The 15,838-nt window shown below is 50.2% G+C and overlaps 1 protein-coding gene across 1 annotated transcript in view; it reads right to left on the bottom strand.

Annotated features, from left to right (window-relative positions):
* Nucleotides 1-1,085: 1,085 nt before the first annotated feature.
* Nucleotides 1,086-15,838, bottom strand: part of KY (kyphoscoliosis peptidase) — a 39,706-nt gene continuing 24,953 nt past the window's right edge. Inside the window, exons 9-11 of the mRNA XM_080934579.1 lie at nt 9,020-9,208; nt 7,657-7,847; nt 1,086-5,390 (exon numbers count right to left, since the gene is read on the bottom strand). Of these exons, the coding sequence (XP_080790705.1) occupies nt 4,495-5,390; nt 7,657-7,847; nt 9,020-9,208 (1,276 nt within the window). The 3' untranslated portion in view covers nt 1,086-4,494. The remainder of the gene's footprint in view (nt 5,391-7,656; nt 7,848-9,019; nt 9,209-15,838) is intronic.

Raw genomic sequence — 15,838 nt, 5'->3', positions numbered from 1 at the left:
TTTGTTTGCAGATTATAGAGACCCGGCCTCTGTCTGGGTGGCTGTTTCTCTGTGGTCCACCTGCTGGGTCCGTGCATCCCCTTGGCCCCAGGAAAGTAAGACGCATGCAATGTAGCATGCCTGGGGCTTAGGGAGCAAGCTCTTAACACAGCAGGTCCCTTCAGATGTTGCCTAACTGACAAGTCCAGGCTGGTGGCCGTCATCCTCTGTTCACAAAGACGCAGCTTCACAAAGTCTCTGGACTGGAAGGAACATCGGAGCTCAGGCTCTTCCAGCCCTCGGGTGGGAACTTGCAGCCGGTCCCAATAATTTAAGAGTTTGTCCTCCTACTGCATGAGAGACCCAGAGACAATTCGTTGGGACTTCTCCATAGTTCCCTCGACTGTGGGTCACAGTCCTCTGTGAACCCCCACCCCAAGGATGAAGTGTAACACATTTCGGTTTTGTGTATCTAGCAACGAGGGACTCCATAAGCCCAGATTTGGGAACACAAATCTTTTTGCCCTTCACACTACAGCTATGAGAATGGTTTCCATGGTTACAGCAGCTTCTCAGAGGTGTCTAGATTTTCATTTTTTTCCCCTTTAGTCCCCTAAATGTCTAATTTATGAGTAATCAGTTTAGGCAGCCTGGAAAGTTTCTCGTGTGTGTGTGTGTGTGTGTGTGTGTGTGTGTGTGTGTGTGTGCATGTGTGCGTGAATATCAAGAAACGTATATTATATATTCAGAACCACAAAAGTAGGCTGACAGGAAAAATTTTGGCACGTTTTTTCTTCTCCCACTCTAAGAGGAAATTTGGGCTGACTTTAAAATATTCAAGTTAAACAAGATTCAATGAAAGAAGCATGGTCTTCAGATTCTTCAAAGGCACGTGAGCCTCGGAGGGCTGAGTCTGACCTAATTATGTTTTCTTTAATGTGGAATAGCTGTTTGCCCAACATCCCATTTGCATCTCCCCATCACGTTCAAATGGCAGGGACATTGATCTCGTCTTTAAAAGCATCCTTTGAACATGAAAGTGTTGCCCTCCCCCTCCCTTGTAGAGCAGCGATAAGGATGGATCGATAATTACATTGTTGGATAAAAATAAATATAAATTTTATTGAAAAAGAACCCCAGCAACAGTGTGAGGACAGCATCCTCAACAGCCAGTGGCCCACACAATTCAGCACACGTGTTAGGAGAAATAGTCACCTCTGCCGCTTTCCTTACTCCAAATGAGAGGAGACGTCAGACCTCAGATAAACTGCCTTTGAAACCTGACAGTAGTGAGCTATGTGGTCACACCATTAACCTGGTGTTTACTGCCAGCCAACCAGTGCGGTTCAAGAATTAGTAGAGGGAGAACCCGAGCACTTCAGTAAGCACAGCAAAGAAAATACCGGACCACTGGGGTAACGTCTCTCCTTTTCAAGTCCTTTGAGAATCTCGCAGTTTATTGGCAACGAGTCCCTCCTGCTTCACAACAGGAAATGGTTTTGTATGTCTAGCTCAAATCCTTCATGCTTCAGTTAATCTATTTATGTCTCTTTAATCTCTGTAGGCTGGAGGAGTCTGTCCTGGTGGGACAATGTAACATATGGAGAACTCAAAAATATTCACAGTCAGACAGAGAACAGTCCAGCTGAGCTGGTGGCACGTTTGAAGCAAGCTGAAAGAGCTTAATTGAAGCCTTTTGCCCCACCACGCCCCATCCTGCACCCTGGCACTCATCCTTGGGCCTGTCTGTCAAAATGCTGAGTTTGATCAGTTTCAGCCTGTCATTGCAATAGTAATGTGTGATCACAGCGACACTAGCCAGGCATCCCTGTGCCCAGGGTTTCTGTCTCAGGAAAGGCTTTCTTGGTAAGACGCTCAATTCACAATCACATACGGTGTCTTCCCACCACTCCTGGCCAGGAAGTCTCAGCAGGGTCTTATCACAATCTTCATGGCCATGGTGACCTTGGCATGTCCACGACGAGGATGACGTATCCACGATGTGGATGCTGTAGACAGCATAACCCGTTCACAAGGGATGAGAAAGCACCTAGTGATTCCCCCCCCCCCCCCAACAAACATCATAGAAAGATCCAGCTTGGGCGTTTGCAGCGGTGGCAACTTCGCACAGAGACCGCCAGGGGGCGCTCGTGCCATTTGCTCGACCAATGGGACTCGTGGACCAGCAGACAAAGAGGGGGATTTGAATAAAAAGCCTTCAAAACACAACCTCCAAATTTCCAGCCTGAGCAGCATGCGTGTAAAAATTCATGAAGATTGGATTCAGTTTCATGTATCTTTGCTTCAGTAAAAAGAAATGTAGGCGTTTTAACGAGTGCACCAACAGCTACCTCGACAAAGGGGCTGCCTGGTTAAACAAGGAGGGCGGGTCGTGTGGATGACCTGGGCCACCGGGAGAGGCCAGGTCTGGGTCTCTGGTGCTGAGGACAGCTCCCATTTTGTGGGGTAGCAACCTCTGCGAGCTGCAGAAGGGTTTAATTATGCAGTTTTGAAAAACACGGGGATCATTTTTCTGCAGGGCTAGCAGTGGCTGTCGCGGCTGAGTCTAGCGAGTGGCAGGGATCGCAGAAAGCACTTACTATTTCGTTAAAACAGAGCACACTTCTTTCTGCTCGTGAAGGGGGTGAGGAAAGGCTGCTTCCAGGCAGTGCAAACTCCACCTTTTTCTTGTAGTGGTGCCTGTGCCTCGTGGTGGAGACACCCCCACCCTCACCCCACCCCGCTTTTGTGCTTTTTCCAGACATGGATGGGCCAAGGCTGCCAGAGGACCATGGGCACAAGCGAAGGCAGCTCAGCCCCTAGCAGCCACGGCAATCACAAGTGAGGCTACCCAGTCTGGTATCAGGTGGATAGCAGTGGGGACCCGTGGGAAAGGGCAGAAGTTCTGGGATCCTAGGTCTTCAAATAGGCTTCACTTGGCTGACTTCACCTACAGAGGTGTAGGTGCCTATGGCTGAGTCCTCTGTGTACACCTCTACAGTGCCAGCATCCAGCACGGGAGGCGGGGTGGGGGGGGTGCCAGCCACTTGCCGAAGGAGTCTGATGAGCTCTTACTGAGGAAAGAGTTGACTACAGAGGCTGTGAGTACCCCAGGCTGGCTGTAGCTGCTGCAGCTGAGCCCAAGGACATTCCTCAGAGAACAGGGAGGGATGGGGGTCCTGAGATGGGTATGGTGAGCAGAGTCCTGGAACCCAGAGTTTGGTGGGGACCATCCTGGAGCACATTCATGCACTGGGGTGCTACTTGCAGGACCCTCCTTGGGCTCTCCTGGGGGCCTTCCCTGCCTGCTGCAGCCTGCTTTCCCCCTCAGCTGTTGCCATGGAAACACCAGCCTCAGGTGCTGCTGAAGGCCAGCTAGGCAGCTTAGGCTTTTTAGGACAGGCCCAAGCAAGTAAGAAGACCTCAACTGTTCCTAATGGAAGGTTGAACTCAGGGCAGGGGTTGTCATCTTAGAGATGGACAGGAGGGAAAATGGTTACGAAAAGGCTTTTCCCAGAGACAGGCACAAACATGTTCTCTAGGGGCAGGTGGTGGTCCCCTCAGCTTGCTTTGGCTGGTAAGAGAGGAGCAGCATCTTGTTATTATATACCATCCCTGGTATATATCTGCTTGCCCGGGGCCCAGGTCTCCATTCATAGTCATCAACAGGCTCCCAACAGGCTATGTAGTCACTTGAGGCTCCCGATGATGGCTTAGAAGGGCATCTCCAGGCCCTCAGCTAAACTCTGGTAGGCACATAGAAACAGGGATCTTCACCTTTACATGTGGGTTGCTGGATTTCCAAAATTACTCCATCCCCGGTCCCCAGCCAGGACACCCACGTGTGCCCACGCTGTTTTTCTGCCCTTATCACATCTCAGAGATGCTAGGGATTGAGAGAGAACAGCCTCCAGTCGGCCGAGGGCCAGCTAGCTTGTTTTCTACCCTTCCCCTTGAAAGCTCATGTGGAGCACGAAGTAGCTAATAGAGGCACTAGGAATGTGGAAGTTGGGCAGACCCAACATTCCCTGGGGTCCAGAAGTAATAGGGAAACACCATGTTACTGGGGGGGGGGGAGGGACACACCTCTCTAATAGATTCAGCCTCAAACATCACTAGGGCAGGAAGGAGAATTCTCTAGGCACCTGTGTGGAAAGTTTTCAGCAAAGGCAATAAATACCTCCACTTCCCCGCCCAGCTCTACAACAAAGTACTAACACAAAAGCAGGCACCACAGGCAGGGGGCGTACACTTCACAATACCTTGGGTTTACATAGCACCTTTTTCTCCCAGGGGGCTCTTGCCTCTGTCCCTCCATCCACAGCCACACCTATTCGGCAGCATGAATTCCTCAGTGCCCATGGCAGAGCAGGGAGACTGAGGCAGACGGGACTGAAGCAGAGGCCTGGAAGTGATTTCATGCAGATCAGTGGTGTCCTGGGGCTCTCTGCACTTTTTTCGGGTCCTCCCCGGGCAGGGCTGGCCGTAGCCCTGGAAGGCTGTGGGTGCAACCCCTCACTGGTCATTCACTTTGTATTTCAGGATGTAGCTGTAGAAGTTGTGGTTAGCATTCTCTAGCACCATGACATAGACTTCCTGGCAGCCAGCCGTGTTGCAGCTGCCCTCCCAGTAGCCGTCGGGGTTAAGGGTGAGGGGCCACGTGTCCTGCCCTTTCACCAGAGCTTTGGCGATACCGTGCAGCTTCAGTTTGAAGGGTATGTTGCGGTTGGCGGGAAGAACACCCGAGAGAGGCTCCAGCAACTCATTGTCCTGTCCCCAGTTGCCGAAGCTCTCCGGGAACATAGGCCAGTTCACCTTGGTGTTGGCACAGCACAAGAGGTAGTTGAAGACAAAGACGAAGTTACCTTGTTCTTGCCTCTTCTTCACAAAGATCTTAAGGGCAAACTTGCCGGCATGGGGCAGCTGGACTTTCAGCTCGGTCCTCTTCTCTCGGTTCATCTGGAAGATGTAGCGCCGCTGCGTCTCCTCAGTGATGGGGCCGTCATCACCGTGGAGGGATGCCAGGACACTGATGCCCTCTTCCACGCCGAAGCTGATGGAGCAGCGGCCATCGGTGGTGTGGATGATGGGGTCGGGGTGGGAGGGCTTCGTGATGCCCATCTGCTCTGAGAACCAGCTGGGGCCCACGGGCTGGTGGAGCTCCGTGGGCAGCCGGACAGAGAAGTCCACGTAGTTGCATTTGAGTGTGTACTCCAGCACCGAGCTGTAGATTTCAGAGTTGCCTTTGGCGAAGATCTGCAGCTTGTGGGTGCCCATGGCGGGAGGGTATACCTCCAGCTTCATCCCGTTCTTCCTGAGGCTCAGGAGCCCGTGCTCCTGCTTGCCGTTGAGCATGAACATGAACAGTGTTGGGGCACGGCTCTCGATGGTAACTGTGGCTTTCCCGTTCACTGCGGAGACGGAAGTCAGGGTTAGGGGGAGATGGATCTGGCGTGTGCTCGTGAAAGCTTAAACCACCTGGGGGAAGGTGTGACTTACAGTGTGCATCCGTGTTCATGGTGTGAGTATTTCTACCAGTGTGATGGCCCTGAACGTGCTATTCTTCTGGCTCATTTGGGTGAATATTTCTGAAACAGCTGAGAACTGTGATAAGTGGGGGGGGGGGGCGAGCAAACCATGTGTGTCTGTTTCCTTTACTGTTATCCTACTTGGTTTACATTAGACGAAGCCTGCCTAGACATTTCACTTGTTTGCAGAGCAGGGAAGGGGTTAAATGTATAGAAAGAGTGCCATCTCCTTCAATTCTATGTCTTAACAACAAAAAGATTTATTTTTATGTGTGTGTCTTTGTGTGAATCCCGTGTGTGTGTGTGTGTGTGTGTGTGTGTGTGTGTGTGTGTGTGTGTTACAGGTGACTGTGAGCTGACTAAAGGATGTGGGTACTGGAAGCAGAACCCAGGTCCTCTGGATGAGCACAAAACTCTCTAACCACCGAGCGATCCAGCCTCCCGTATGCCCAACTCTTAAGTATTACTTTTGTAATGATTATGCCCTGTAATGATTATGGTGTCAACAGCTGTCATATGAATAGGACACTGTCACCAGTAAGGGCTTTTCTCTGGGAGTCCATGCCCAGAAGTGTTACTAGGGTATTTTCCTGGTCTCACCTCCCCAACACTTGCTTCTCACACAGGGGTGCCATAGCTGTATTTCTGGAATGGGTCTCAGAGAATCACCACACCCATCCCCTCTCCTGCCCCTCCCACCTGCTTTTGTATTCTTTGATTTGGTCATTGTTTTTCACTGGCTTTTGCAGCTCACAAAGGCAGCGGGTTTTTCTATCCTGGTGTCCCTGGCTTCCCAGGGCAGTGTCTGCTCTGAGACCCGGCCATGGCTTCTGTTAGAAGCTGACCACCCCACTCCCCCCCCTCCAGCCCTGCTCATGGATGGTGACAGGCAACATCGAAGGCTGTCTGGTTCATGGTCACTATTAATCCTCCATCCCATACATAGTGGGGGACTCACCCTCAAGACCTGGCTGCAGAGAATCTGCCTCAGCCCTTCAGATGAGCTGGACAAGCTGGAGAAATGCTGGAGGCCTCTCCCAGAGAACCCATCATTTTCTGAACGAATCCTGGGAACACTTTTTTTTTTTTTTTTCTATACTCTGCCTTTGTCTGGGCTTCAGGCTCTTTGGGAAGAGCTTAGTGCCCATCTTAGAGAGCATTTGGCAGAAGTGTGCTGAGCATCTCAGAAGAGGTAAATTATTGGGAACCCCAAAGGCCTTTGACACACCCCTGTATCACCTCCGCCTCTTCTCTCCTTCCTGCAACCACTAACCCTCCCAGAATCTTAGCGCCCTCTCTTCTTCTTCACCCCACCCCCACCTTCCTCTCTTGCTTCTTTCCCATCTCTATTCTTAAGGCAACCCACAGGCACCAAGAAATATTCTTACAATATGCACCATGAATATGGAACTGAGTTTTAGGTTAGTGGAAATTAGGAAATCTGGTGTTTACATTCTTTTACATCTCCCCCCACAAAAGGCAAACTCTACTCAGCAATACTATCATGATAGCGTTGCGGTCTGCTTGAGTCTTTCTTGTGGCTTAATGTCTCACAGTAGAGACCACAGATCTCTGTCAGACTCAGGAGCAGGAAATGAGCTTCCACAGCTGAAGCGGCCACAAGTCTGTTACTTACCAGGGACCACAGAGGCTCTGCTTCCAGATCAAGAATCCATGGGGAAGTGCAATGGACAAGAAGCACCTGCTCCTCAGCTGGCCCCTGGTGGCCCCCACCCCCGCCTTAGCTTATGGTGTGGGGTGGAGCCAAGGCCATCATCCCTCAGGCCACTGTAGCTGACAGGTTGGGCTTTGATGAAAAGGGGGAAGTGGGCTGGCCAGTTTTCCTGAGCCCTGCTGTGGTATGCCAAGAGCAGGATCAGGCTCTGGATCCCCAGAGAGGCATGAGAAACAGTCCTTTAGAGAGAGTCCTTTGAGGGCCACGACTAAGATTCTGGGATCAGGCCTTGTCCCTCAAGAGTGTGCAAACACCCAGCTGTCATGGTTTCCATGGTGTGTCAAGGGACAAGTGTCAGCTCGGGCCATGGGAGATAGCTAAGCTTGGTGGTTTGCTTTTCTTAGCTCACTCAAGGGGGGAAGGGAGCTTCAGCCATCACCGATACCCTACCCTTATGTACCTGCCCCTCCTTACCTGTTCTGATCATGGACATCTCTGGGTGGGCACTCAGCATGCCCTTGTTGTAGAATTCACTCTTGTGGTACATGTTGTTCTCAAACTGCCTCAGAGACTGGGGCGGCTTCAGCAGTTGCCAGTTTTTGTTGTCTGGGAAGTGGTCCTCAATGAACAGGGCGGGGTGGGTGAGGAAGTAGAATTCATTGTAGCTGGAGTAGAAGAAGACCTGGTTAGGAGCCATGTGTAAGAAAAGACCTGACTATCACACACATCTGGTGTCTCACAGGGGAGCTTTGTCTAGCTGACCCAACCACTGGATTGGGTGTTGCTGACAACAACAGGGTGATCTGTGGTCCTAACATGCGCACTGGAGACTCTTCAGTGGCTGTGTGCAGACTCTGGGGCCACACAGGATCTGAGGTCCCCTCTGAGACAAGGCCACAGCATGAACTCAGGGCCTGCTCTCAGAGCCATAGGATGTTATGAGTGGGGTGAGGTAGAAAGGGTGCCTCTCTCTGTGTTTAATGCCCAAGAGTAGTTTGAAAGGACCAAAAGTGTGATTCGGGGAGCAGCTGTGTGGGGAGGTAGGGAGGCAAGATGCCAGTGTTTTAGCTGCCCTGGACCCTTCTTGTCCCTGTGCCTGGGGGCAGGGAATGCAGTGGGGGAACTTCTGTAGCTCCTTAGGGCTGGCCAGAGACAAAGAGAAGAAAAAGGAGGCAGCCTGGGCTTGGGAGTCTTTGCTCCACCTAAGGGGGATACCGTTGAGAGTCAGCTGTGTGTAGGGTAACTGTGGAGGGCCAAGGCTTCACTTGAACACATCAGAGGGGAACAGTCAGTGGCCCAAATAAAGGGGGACCAAGGCTGCTGAGGGACATTACAACCCATAAAAATATCATGCTTGGTTGTAGGTCAAGTTCAGGGTTGGCCAAGTTTTATAGGATGGTCATGGCCCAGATTGTACCATGAGGACCCAGGTGGCTCAGCTCTACCTACAGCTCTCCTCTCTGCCAACCACATCCTTCTCTTCCTTCAGAGAACAAGAAATGGAGAAGATGGAACATCTAGGCACAATAGCTGCTGGCAGTGGGACTCCTTAGCCCCGTCCCTCCTCATGTGTGGGTTGGGCAAACTGGAGGGGATCCTGGGTTTAGATGCCAGGACTCATCACAGAAGGGTGAGGTGACAAGAAAATTCAGCTCCTTGCGAGTGATCTGGAACCAGCCTTAGATAAGGTGAGTATTGTTAGGCAAGGCTGTCCAGCCTTCCCTCCCTCCCACTTGGCCCTTCCCTTTCACTAGATAGGAAATTTGCCCCCCTTCTTCAACTTTGTCCCCACCCCACACACAGATAAGACACTGGCAAAACAGAGCCTCGTACTTACAGGAAGGTGAATTTGGAGGTGGTGGTGTCCACTAGGCCACTGCCCCAGGTGCTGTCTACCAGGTGCCAACGACCCTCAAGGTATACAGCATTCCAGGCGTGGTCAAACTCCCCAGAGAAGCTTTGGCCGGTCTGGTAGCCGAAGCCCTTGGAGTAGCCAGGCACGGTGACACACTGCACACCAGCAACCCTGGGGACGAGACATAGGTCTGAGAAGTGTCTTGAGGGCTGGGGTGTGTGAACAGAAATCCACAGTGCTGGCGGGCCCTGCCTGTGCAGACTGCCTGCATCCCTGTTGTTTGCTACTCCCTCGAGACTCTTCAGCTCACTTCTGAAGTGTCTCCCCAGGGCCTGCTTGACATGATCCGATGCACACAGTTCCTTTGGATAAAAAAATCAGGACAAGAGTAAGAACGGCCTTGAGGAATGTAGAGAGCAGGGAGACTGAGATGTTCTTGGAAGAAAACCAACAAGGAAGAGCTGTATCCAGAAGCTGGGAATCCAGCATACCTTGGGAGGGTGCTGGCGGTGAAGGCAGGAGGTAGCTGAGATCTGATTCCTGGCTGGTCTCCACTGCATGAGACTGGGAAGATAGGTAAATGGGTGTGTCCAGAACTAACCTAGGCGAACGCACTGGCTGCCAGGCTACATGACCATCAGTTCTGGACTTCATGAGGAAGGAACAGAAAGCACCATGGTGCATGAATATCTCTCACTGACTGGGCCTGGGCATTGGCTAGTTTGGCATCACCTTGATACAAGCTAGAGTCATCAGAGGAGGGAGCCTTCATTGAGAAAATGCTTCCGTAAGATTGGGCTGTAGGAAAGAATATAGTGCATTTTCTTAATTAATGACTAATAGGGAGAGGGCCCAGGCTACTGTGGGTGGAGACACCCCTAGGCTAGTGATCTTGAGCTCTATCAAAAAGCAGGCTGAGCAAGCCATAAGGAGCAAGCCAGTAAACAGCACTCCTCCATGGTCTCTGCACCAGCTTCTGCCTCCAGTTTCCTATCCTGTTTGACTTCCTGTCCTGACTTCCTTTGATGATAAACTATGATGTGGAAACATAAGCTGAATAAACTCTTTCCTCCCCAAGTTGCTTTGGTCATGGTGTATGATCACAGTAACTATAACCCCAACTAATACAGCCACCATTTTGAAGCCTCTACCTGCTCCAAGAGGAGGGGAAGCATTGACTGGTTGATCTTGGCTTTGGGGTCTTTTTGACAGGGCATTCCCATGGCACCCAGCAAAGCAAGTATCCCATGGGGAAAGGTAGACTGTCAGGGATGGGGGCCAGTCACTTTTGGAGGCCGCATAAAACCAGGTCTGGCTGTGACCAACACTCCAAGATTGAATCAGCAAATTCACCTGAAGGCCCTGCCTTCGCCACATCCACTGCCCTACCCCTCAGCAGCTCCTCCCAACATGGCCATTGACAAATGGACAGTACCAGTCTGACTCATGGGGAGAGCTGCTGGCCCTGGTGCTGAGTTGCTCTGCCCCAACACTTTTCTTGCATTTGTGAAAACTGGTATAATAAATTCACAAGTCTACAGAGTCCTGGATGCCAAAGTGATTCTTCAACAGAACCCCATTTGAACCCCATTTGTCTCACCCTCTACACAGGGCTGACCCTGAGTGTCTTTCTGATGCCTGTATCAGGTAGCAGGGCCTTGTCATCCTCGGGATGCATCGGGTCCGAATTTCCAGTTCCATTAAATGACAGGGTCTTGGACTAATGGGGCAAGGACATCATGCATTTGCTATGAGGCTAGGGAGAGGTTTCTCCACAAAGATGAGCAATTAGGTAGTATTTAGTGGAACACCACATTGAATATTGCTGATCTACGACTTATATGTCATTTGTTGTGTCACTGGGGCAGATATGGTAGCATGAAAAAGAAGAGCTTCTCGTTTTTCACATTGCTTCACATGCAGATACTGATGCCACACCACCACATCTGCTGCAGCCCTCCCCTCCCTGCAGAGCCCCGCCAAGGTCACTCACACTAAGACTCCTTACAGGGGATAGCATTTGGTGTTCCCTGTTGAGCTTTGGTCCGTTGCTATGTATTTTAATGCTAAATTCGGCACCCCCACCCAAAGGTCTGGTTGCCTCCAGAGATGAGGAAATCCTCATATACACCACTGATGCTGTGTTACATTGCTCTCTAAGTTATCTCCGATTGGTCAATAAAGATACCTGTAGCTGGGCGGAAGAGGTAGGCAGAATTTGGTTCTGGGCTTGGGGTCTGAGGCAGAGACCATGAATAGAGGAGGGGAGAGAAGAAGGAAGAAAACAGCATGCGGTAAGCAGATCATGAGCGCATGGCCTTGAGGGCCGGCCAGTTGGAGTAGGAGTGGCCCAAGCAGAGCAAGACAAGGCATATCTCAGGGTTAGTGACAGGGAAGCAGACAAAATAGCTCAGAGGGTTGATATCTGCCCAGCTCTAATGCTTTTAAAGCTTAATATAAATATAAAGGCTTTGTGTCTTTTATTTGGGAACTATATGATCAAGGGTGAGGAAGAAATCACCAATTGACTTTTACTGCAACAGGTACCTGCCCTTCTGTACACAGTGTCAAAGAGGTGTTGGGCCTCCGGGGTTTCCTAGGGACTCTCATGAGATTAGAGCAGCTGGGCCCTGTAAAATTATTTCAGGAGCACTTGGGGACATCCCGTTGATCGACGCCAAGAGTAGCTAGACCCTGGTGGCAGGACTTTTTGCTGATGAGAGTCCAAAATGAGTCCCAGAACAGAAGGTCTTCCTGGGGCAGGAAGCCACCACTGAGAGTCTCTCTGAGAGTAAATATAAGTATGCATGAAGAATGAGAGCCGGGATGGGTGGGAAGAGATTCTTGATCTCTTGGAAATGGGATTATGGGTGGGTTTGTTTCTTTAAATTTCTCTGCATCTTAAGGTTTTTTTTTTTTTTTGGAAGGGGCTGTAGATAAGGGGCAAAATGAAAGCTAAGACTCAGTCTCCAGTAGTGTAACAAGAAGTGTGGGGGGGGGGGGATTAAGGGTGAGGGTTGGGAAGGGGGAGGGAGCGCAACAACATTTTAAAATATGATTATGTGTTACTTTTAGGATTGGGGAAAGCTAAACACACCGTTATATTCTTCAGTAATTATTTCCTAGTGTTGCTCAAAACTACTGTGTATATAAACTTTAATCTGGTGTGGAGGGTAAAGGGAAGTCCCGGGAACTTTCGTGTCTGCAAATGGCTCACTTCACAGGAAGGACAAGTGGTGGGTGGTGCCCTGGGGTCTGGATTGTTGTCTGGTGCTTGCCTTCTGCTCAGAGCATCAGGATCAAGGGAAGAGGAAGAAGCATTTAGCATCCACAATCACCTCTGGGTGATGGAGAGAACTGGACTCTCGTAGGCAGACTGTGTCTCCTCCTCTTGGGAGAAGGAAGCTTGTTTTAAACAGTGAGTGGGTCCAGCTCAGGAAAGGGCCACAGGAGGAAGAAAGGACAAGGGACATGTATCTGTACTGCTTCAAGCTGGAATGGGTGGCCATAGAGTGCAGCCAGGAAATCAGGACTCTGCTGCTACCTCTAACAATCACCTGCAGTGACCTTGCCAAGATCATTATGGGCTGAAAAGGATGGTTGGCACTGAGCGATCTCCAGGGGCTCGTTCCCCTCTGACAGACCAAGGAGAAGGAGAAAGGGCCGTGGGGGATGTCTGCGGAAGAACTGAGATGCAAATTGAAGTCAGCTGTAAGTTTACCCGTTGCTGGTGAATGAACAGCATGGGGGTGTTTTATTATCTGGCCGCTATGTGTAAGATGAATTGGACAGAAGTCACAAAATAAAGTGTTGTCAATAATCCATAGGTTTATATATGAATTAAATAATTCCACAGGCATAAATCAGTGATTGTAGAACTATCTATCCAGACTCTGGCTTCCGATCAGATCATGATCCGTGACCCTTTCATGTCCTTGAAAAAGCTCTGACCACACAAAATGCTGTGCCAAGCACAGGAGTGGGTATGGGGGTGGGGTGGGGTGGGGGGAGGCAGCACATGACATACAACAAACCACACAGAGATTGTTCTAAGATGAGGCTCAAAGCACTGAGATCTCTGGGGCAGGAGCTGGGGAAAGTGTTCAAGAAGGTAGTAGCTCAGCTGAGATGTCTCCACCTTCTGTGAACCTTGACTAGCCAGCCCCAAACACAGCCCAAGGCTGTCTGTCTATTTAACAACCTTAAGCTGCAGAATCCTGCTTTTCCATCTAAGAGTCCTGACAGTACCACAGTTGGTGTACCAGCACGGGGAGGATGTGTATCTGAAGCTAAGCCAGCTCGCATGCAGGACTCATGAGCAAGCCTTCGGAGACATCTAGAACATCAGGAGAAAGCTTGCAGCCCATCCTCAGCCAGGGCTTGGGGCTCAGGGACCCAACCGTTGCTCTGAGGCTTTGGAAGAACACTGGGCCTTCCACTTGCCTGATAACTGTGCAGAGGGATAGGCAAATGGAAGACCGCATTACCTAGTGACCTCAGCTGGCTTCTGAAGCTACGTTCCCTTCCATGAGTGCATTTCCTTGTCACTTACCAAAGATTTGAGTGTACCAGTTTGCTGTGGTGTACCCCCATAGCTTGCTGTAGTATGTCCTCAGGGTACTGAATGAGGAGTTGACGGGTCCAGACCATGATGGTTGATTGATACAGATATGGTCCAGGCCCTGCCCCAGAGCAGTGTGCTACAGCTATAGTCTGTGAGCAGCTGACCGTGTGGGTGAGGGGCTGGGCAGGCAGGGGCACTCTGCACACAGCAGCCTTTGACCATGGTAAATGAAACGTTCTTTTCTTTCATTACCTGGTTAAAAAGAGTGTGATTTCTAAGCAGGGTGTATGTAAGCAATGGTGTCTCTCTCAACCCGTGGACTTGATTTCTGACAAATTTAGGTATCTCTCTGTCCTTGTTACACACCTGCCCACCACTGGTTTCGTGAGCCATGATCTCAGAGGTTTTCCGTCTAACTGTGGTTCAGAGAGAAAGGCTATCTGACTTGGGGATACACAGCCAGCTAAACTAAAGCAATCCTGGGGTACAGTGATTCTGAGACACAGTCTGAGAGCTTTCGAATTATTCCAGGACCAACATTCTGTTTTCATTTGTAAGTCTGTCGGGGGTATACAATGGAATTAAGAATGCTCAGTGATAGAATTCTACCTTGCATCCTCCTTCAATGTATCTATAAGGGAGGGGGAGTTTAGGTGTCCCTTTCAGAGGCCTTGCGTGACAAAGCCAGCGCTGGCAATAGTTAAATTATTTAAGCCGGCTCTGGGGGAGGGGATGCAGCCCACTGATAAGAGTTCTTTGCTGGCTAGCATATATATGACTCTGGGTTCAGCCTCCAATCCTGCTGAAAATGAAGAAAAAAAAAAAAAAGACTATCTAGCTCCTGGTGAATCTGCATCTCCCTATGGTTATAGTGACCAGCAGCAGCTAACCAAGCAGGCACGCCTCTTGTCCTTGCTCTTCATGACACTCAAAGATGGATGGGCAGAATTGCAGCTGACCTAGGCTTGGTGACAGCCAGCATGCTCAGCATCAAAGCCTCAGACTGGTAATAAACCCCTGGTTATCTCAAATCTCTGGAAAGTCTGCTAGCTGGTGTTCTTGGGGCCGTGATTACAGTGGGGAGAGAATTTACTGCAGGCTGACTCAGTGGCAGGAGTCTGGGGAATTAACCTTGGCCCCTGCAAGGCGATTAGGCAGAATCAATTAAGGTTGTGGGCAATCGAGGCGAAAGACAGACTTACTGCCCAGTGATAGAAAGTCAGAAAGAAACTGGACCAGCAATTACACAGGGGAGGAAAGAAGTATCAAAACACACCACGTCGGAAACTTAGGAAAGACAAGGGGGAAACGAATAATGCCTGAACATATCTAAGTCCTTACCAAACTGCTTTATTAAATCAGTCTTTAATGAGGCCATGGCAAGGAAGCAGAATATTAGTCAGGGCTTCCGAGGACGGCTCTTTCTCAGAGGCCACCCTGGCAATGCAAAGACTTAAGTCAGCAAGTGTCTGCCATTATTAGGGAATCAGCTAATGAATTTACCAAATGACTGGCAATTATTCCAGGGGCGAGGGGTTTTAGGGAGGCCACGCATGAATGAGCTACTGCTCTTTAAGGTAACACTTAAGGAAGTTCACAGAATCTCTGGGCTATTGTTAAGTGTCCCAAGGCAGTGCAAGAAATCTTGTGCTTGGTCACTGCTAGGTTGAGACTAACTTTAACTGATGTAAAATGTTGGGGTGTATTTTAATGATGAGCTGCAGGGCAGGATGTGGTCATTGTTAAGTATCTGGACCACGTCAGAGGGCTGACAGTTTCAATCGAGGCAAGTGTCAGTTTTCTGGATCTATGTGGGTGGGCTGGCAGAGTCAGTAGGAAAGTTCTGCAAAAATGCTCCTATACTTATGAAAGATGGGGCAAATTAAAAAAAAAAAAGGCATTTCCGAAGTCAGCCGAGCAACCACTCCACATGACACGCTTCTCCTTTTCAACCATTCTGTTCTGACATGAAGGCCATACAGTCCCTAAAGTACACAGGAAGAAACCGAGGCTTGCAAAGGTTGCTACCTTAGCAAAATGAACAAAACTCCTAAGTGGCCAGTTAAGGGTGGGGGCCCTGGTCTTTCTGGCTGTACTGGTGACACATCACAGTGAGCGAGGAGGCTCGGGAGACACACAGAGATGCTAAGACTCTCCCAGCAGCTGTTTCTACCTGCAGGAGTCCTGTGCTGAGGAGTCCATCAGGGTGGGGGAGGGGCTCATGAGGCCCCACCCCT

This window comes from Micromys minutus (assembly GCF_963924665.1).
Source record: "Micromys minutus genome assembly, chromosome: 21".
In the NCBI taxonomy this organism is placed as follows: Eukaryota; Metazoa; Chordata; class Mammalia; order Rodentia; family Muridae; genus Micromys; species Micromys minutus.
Note: the sequence above shows the minus strand (reverse complement) of the source record. Positions and strands in the feature narration are given on the sequence as shown.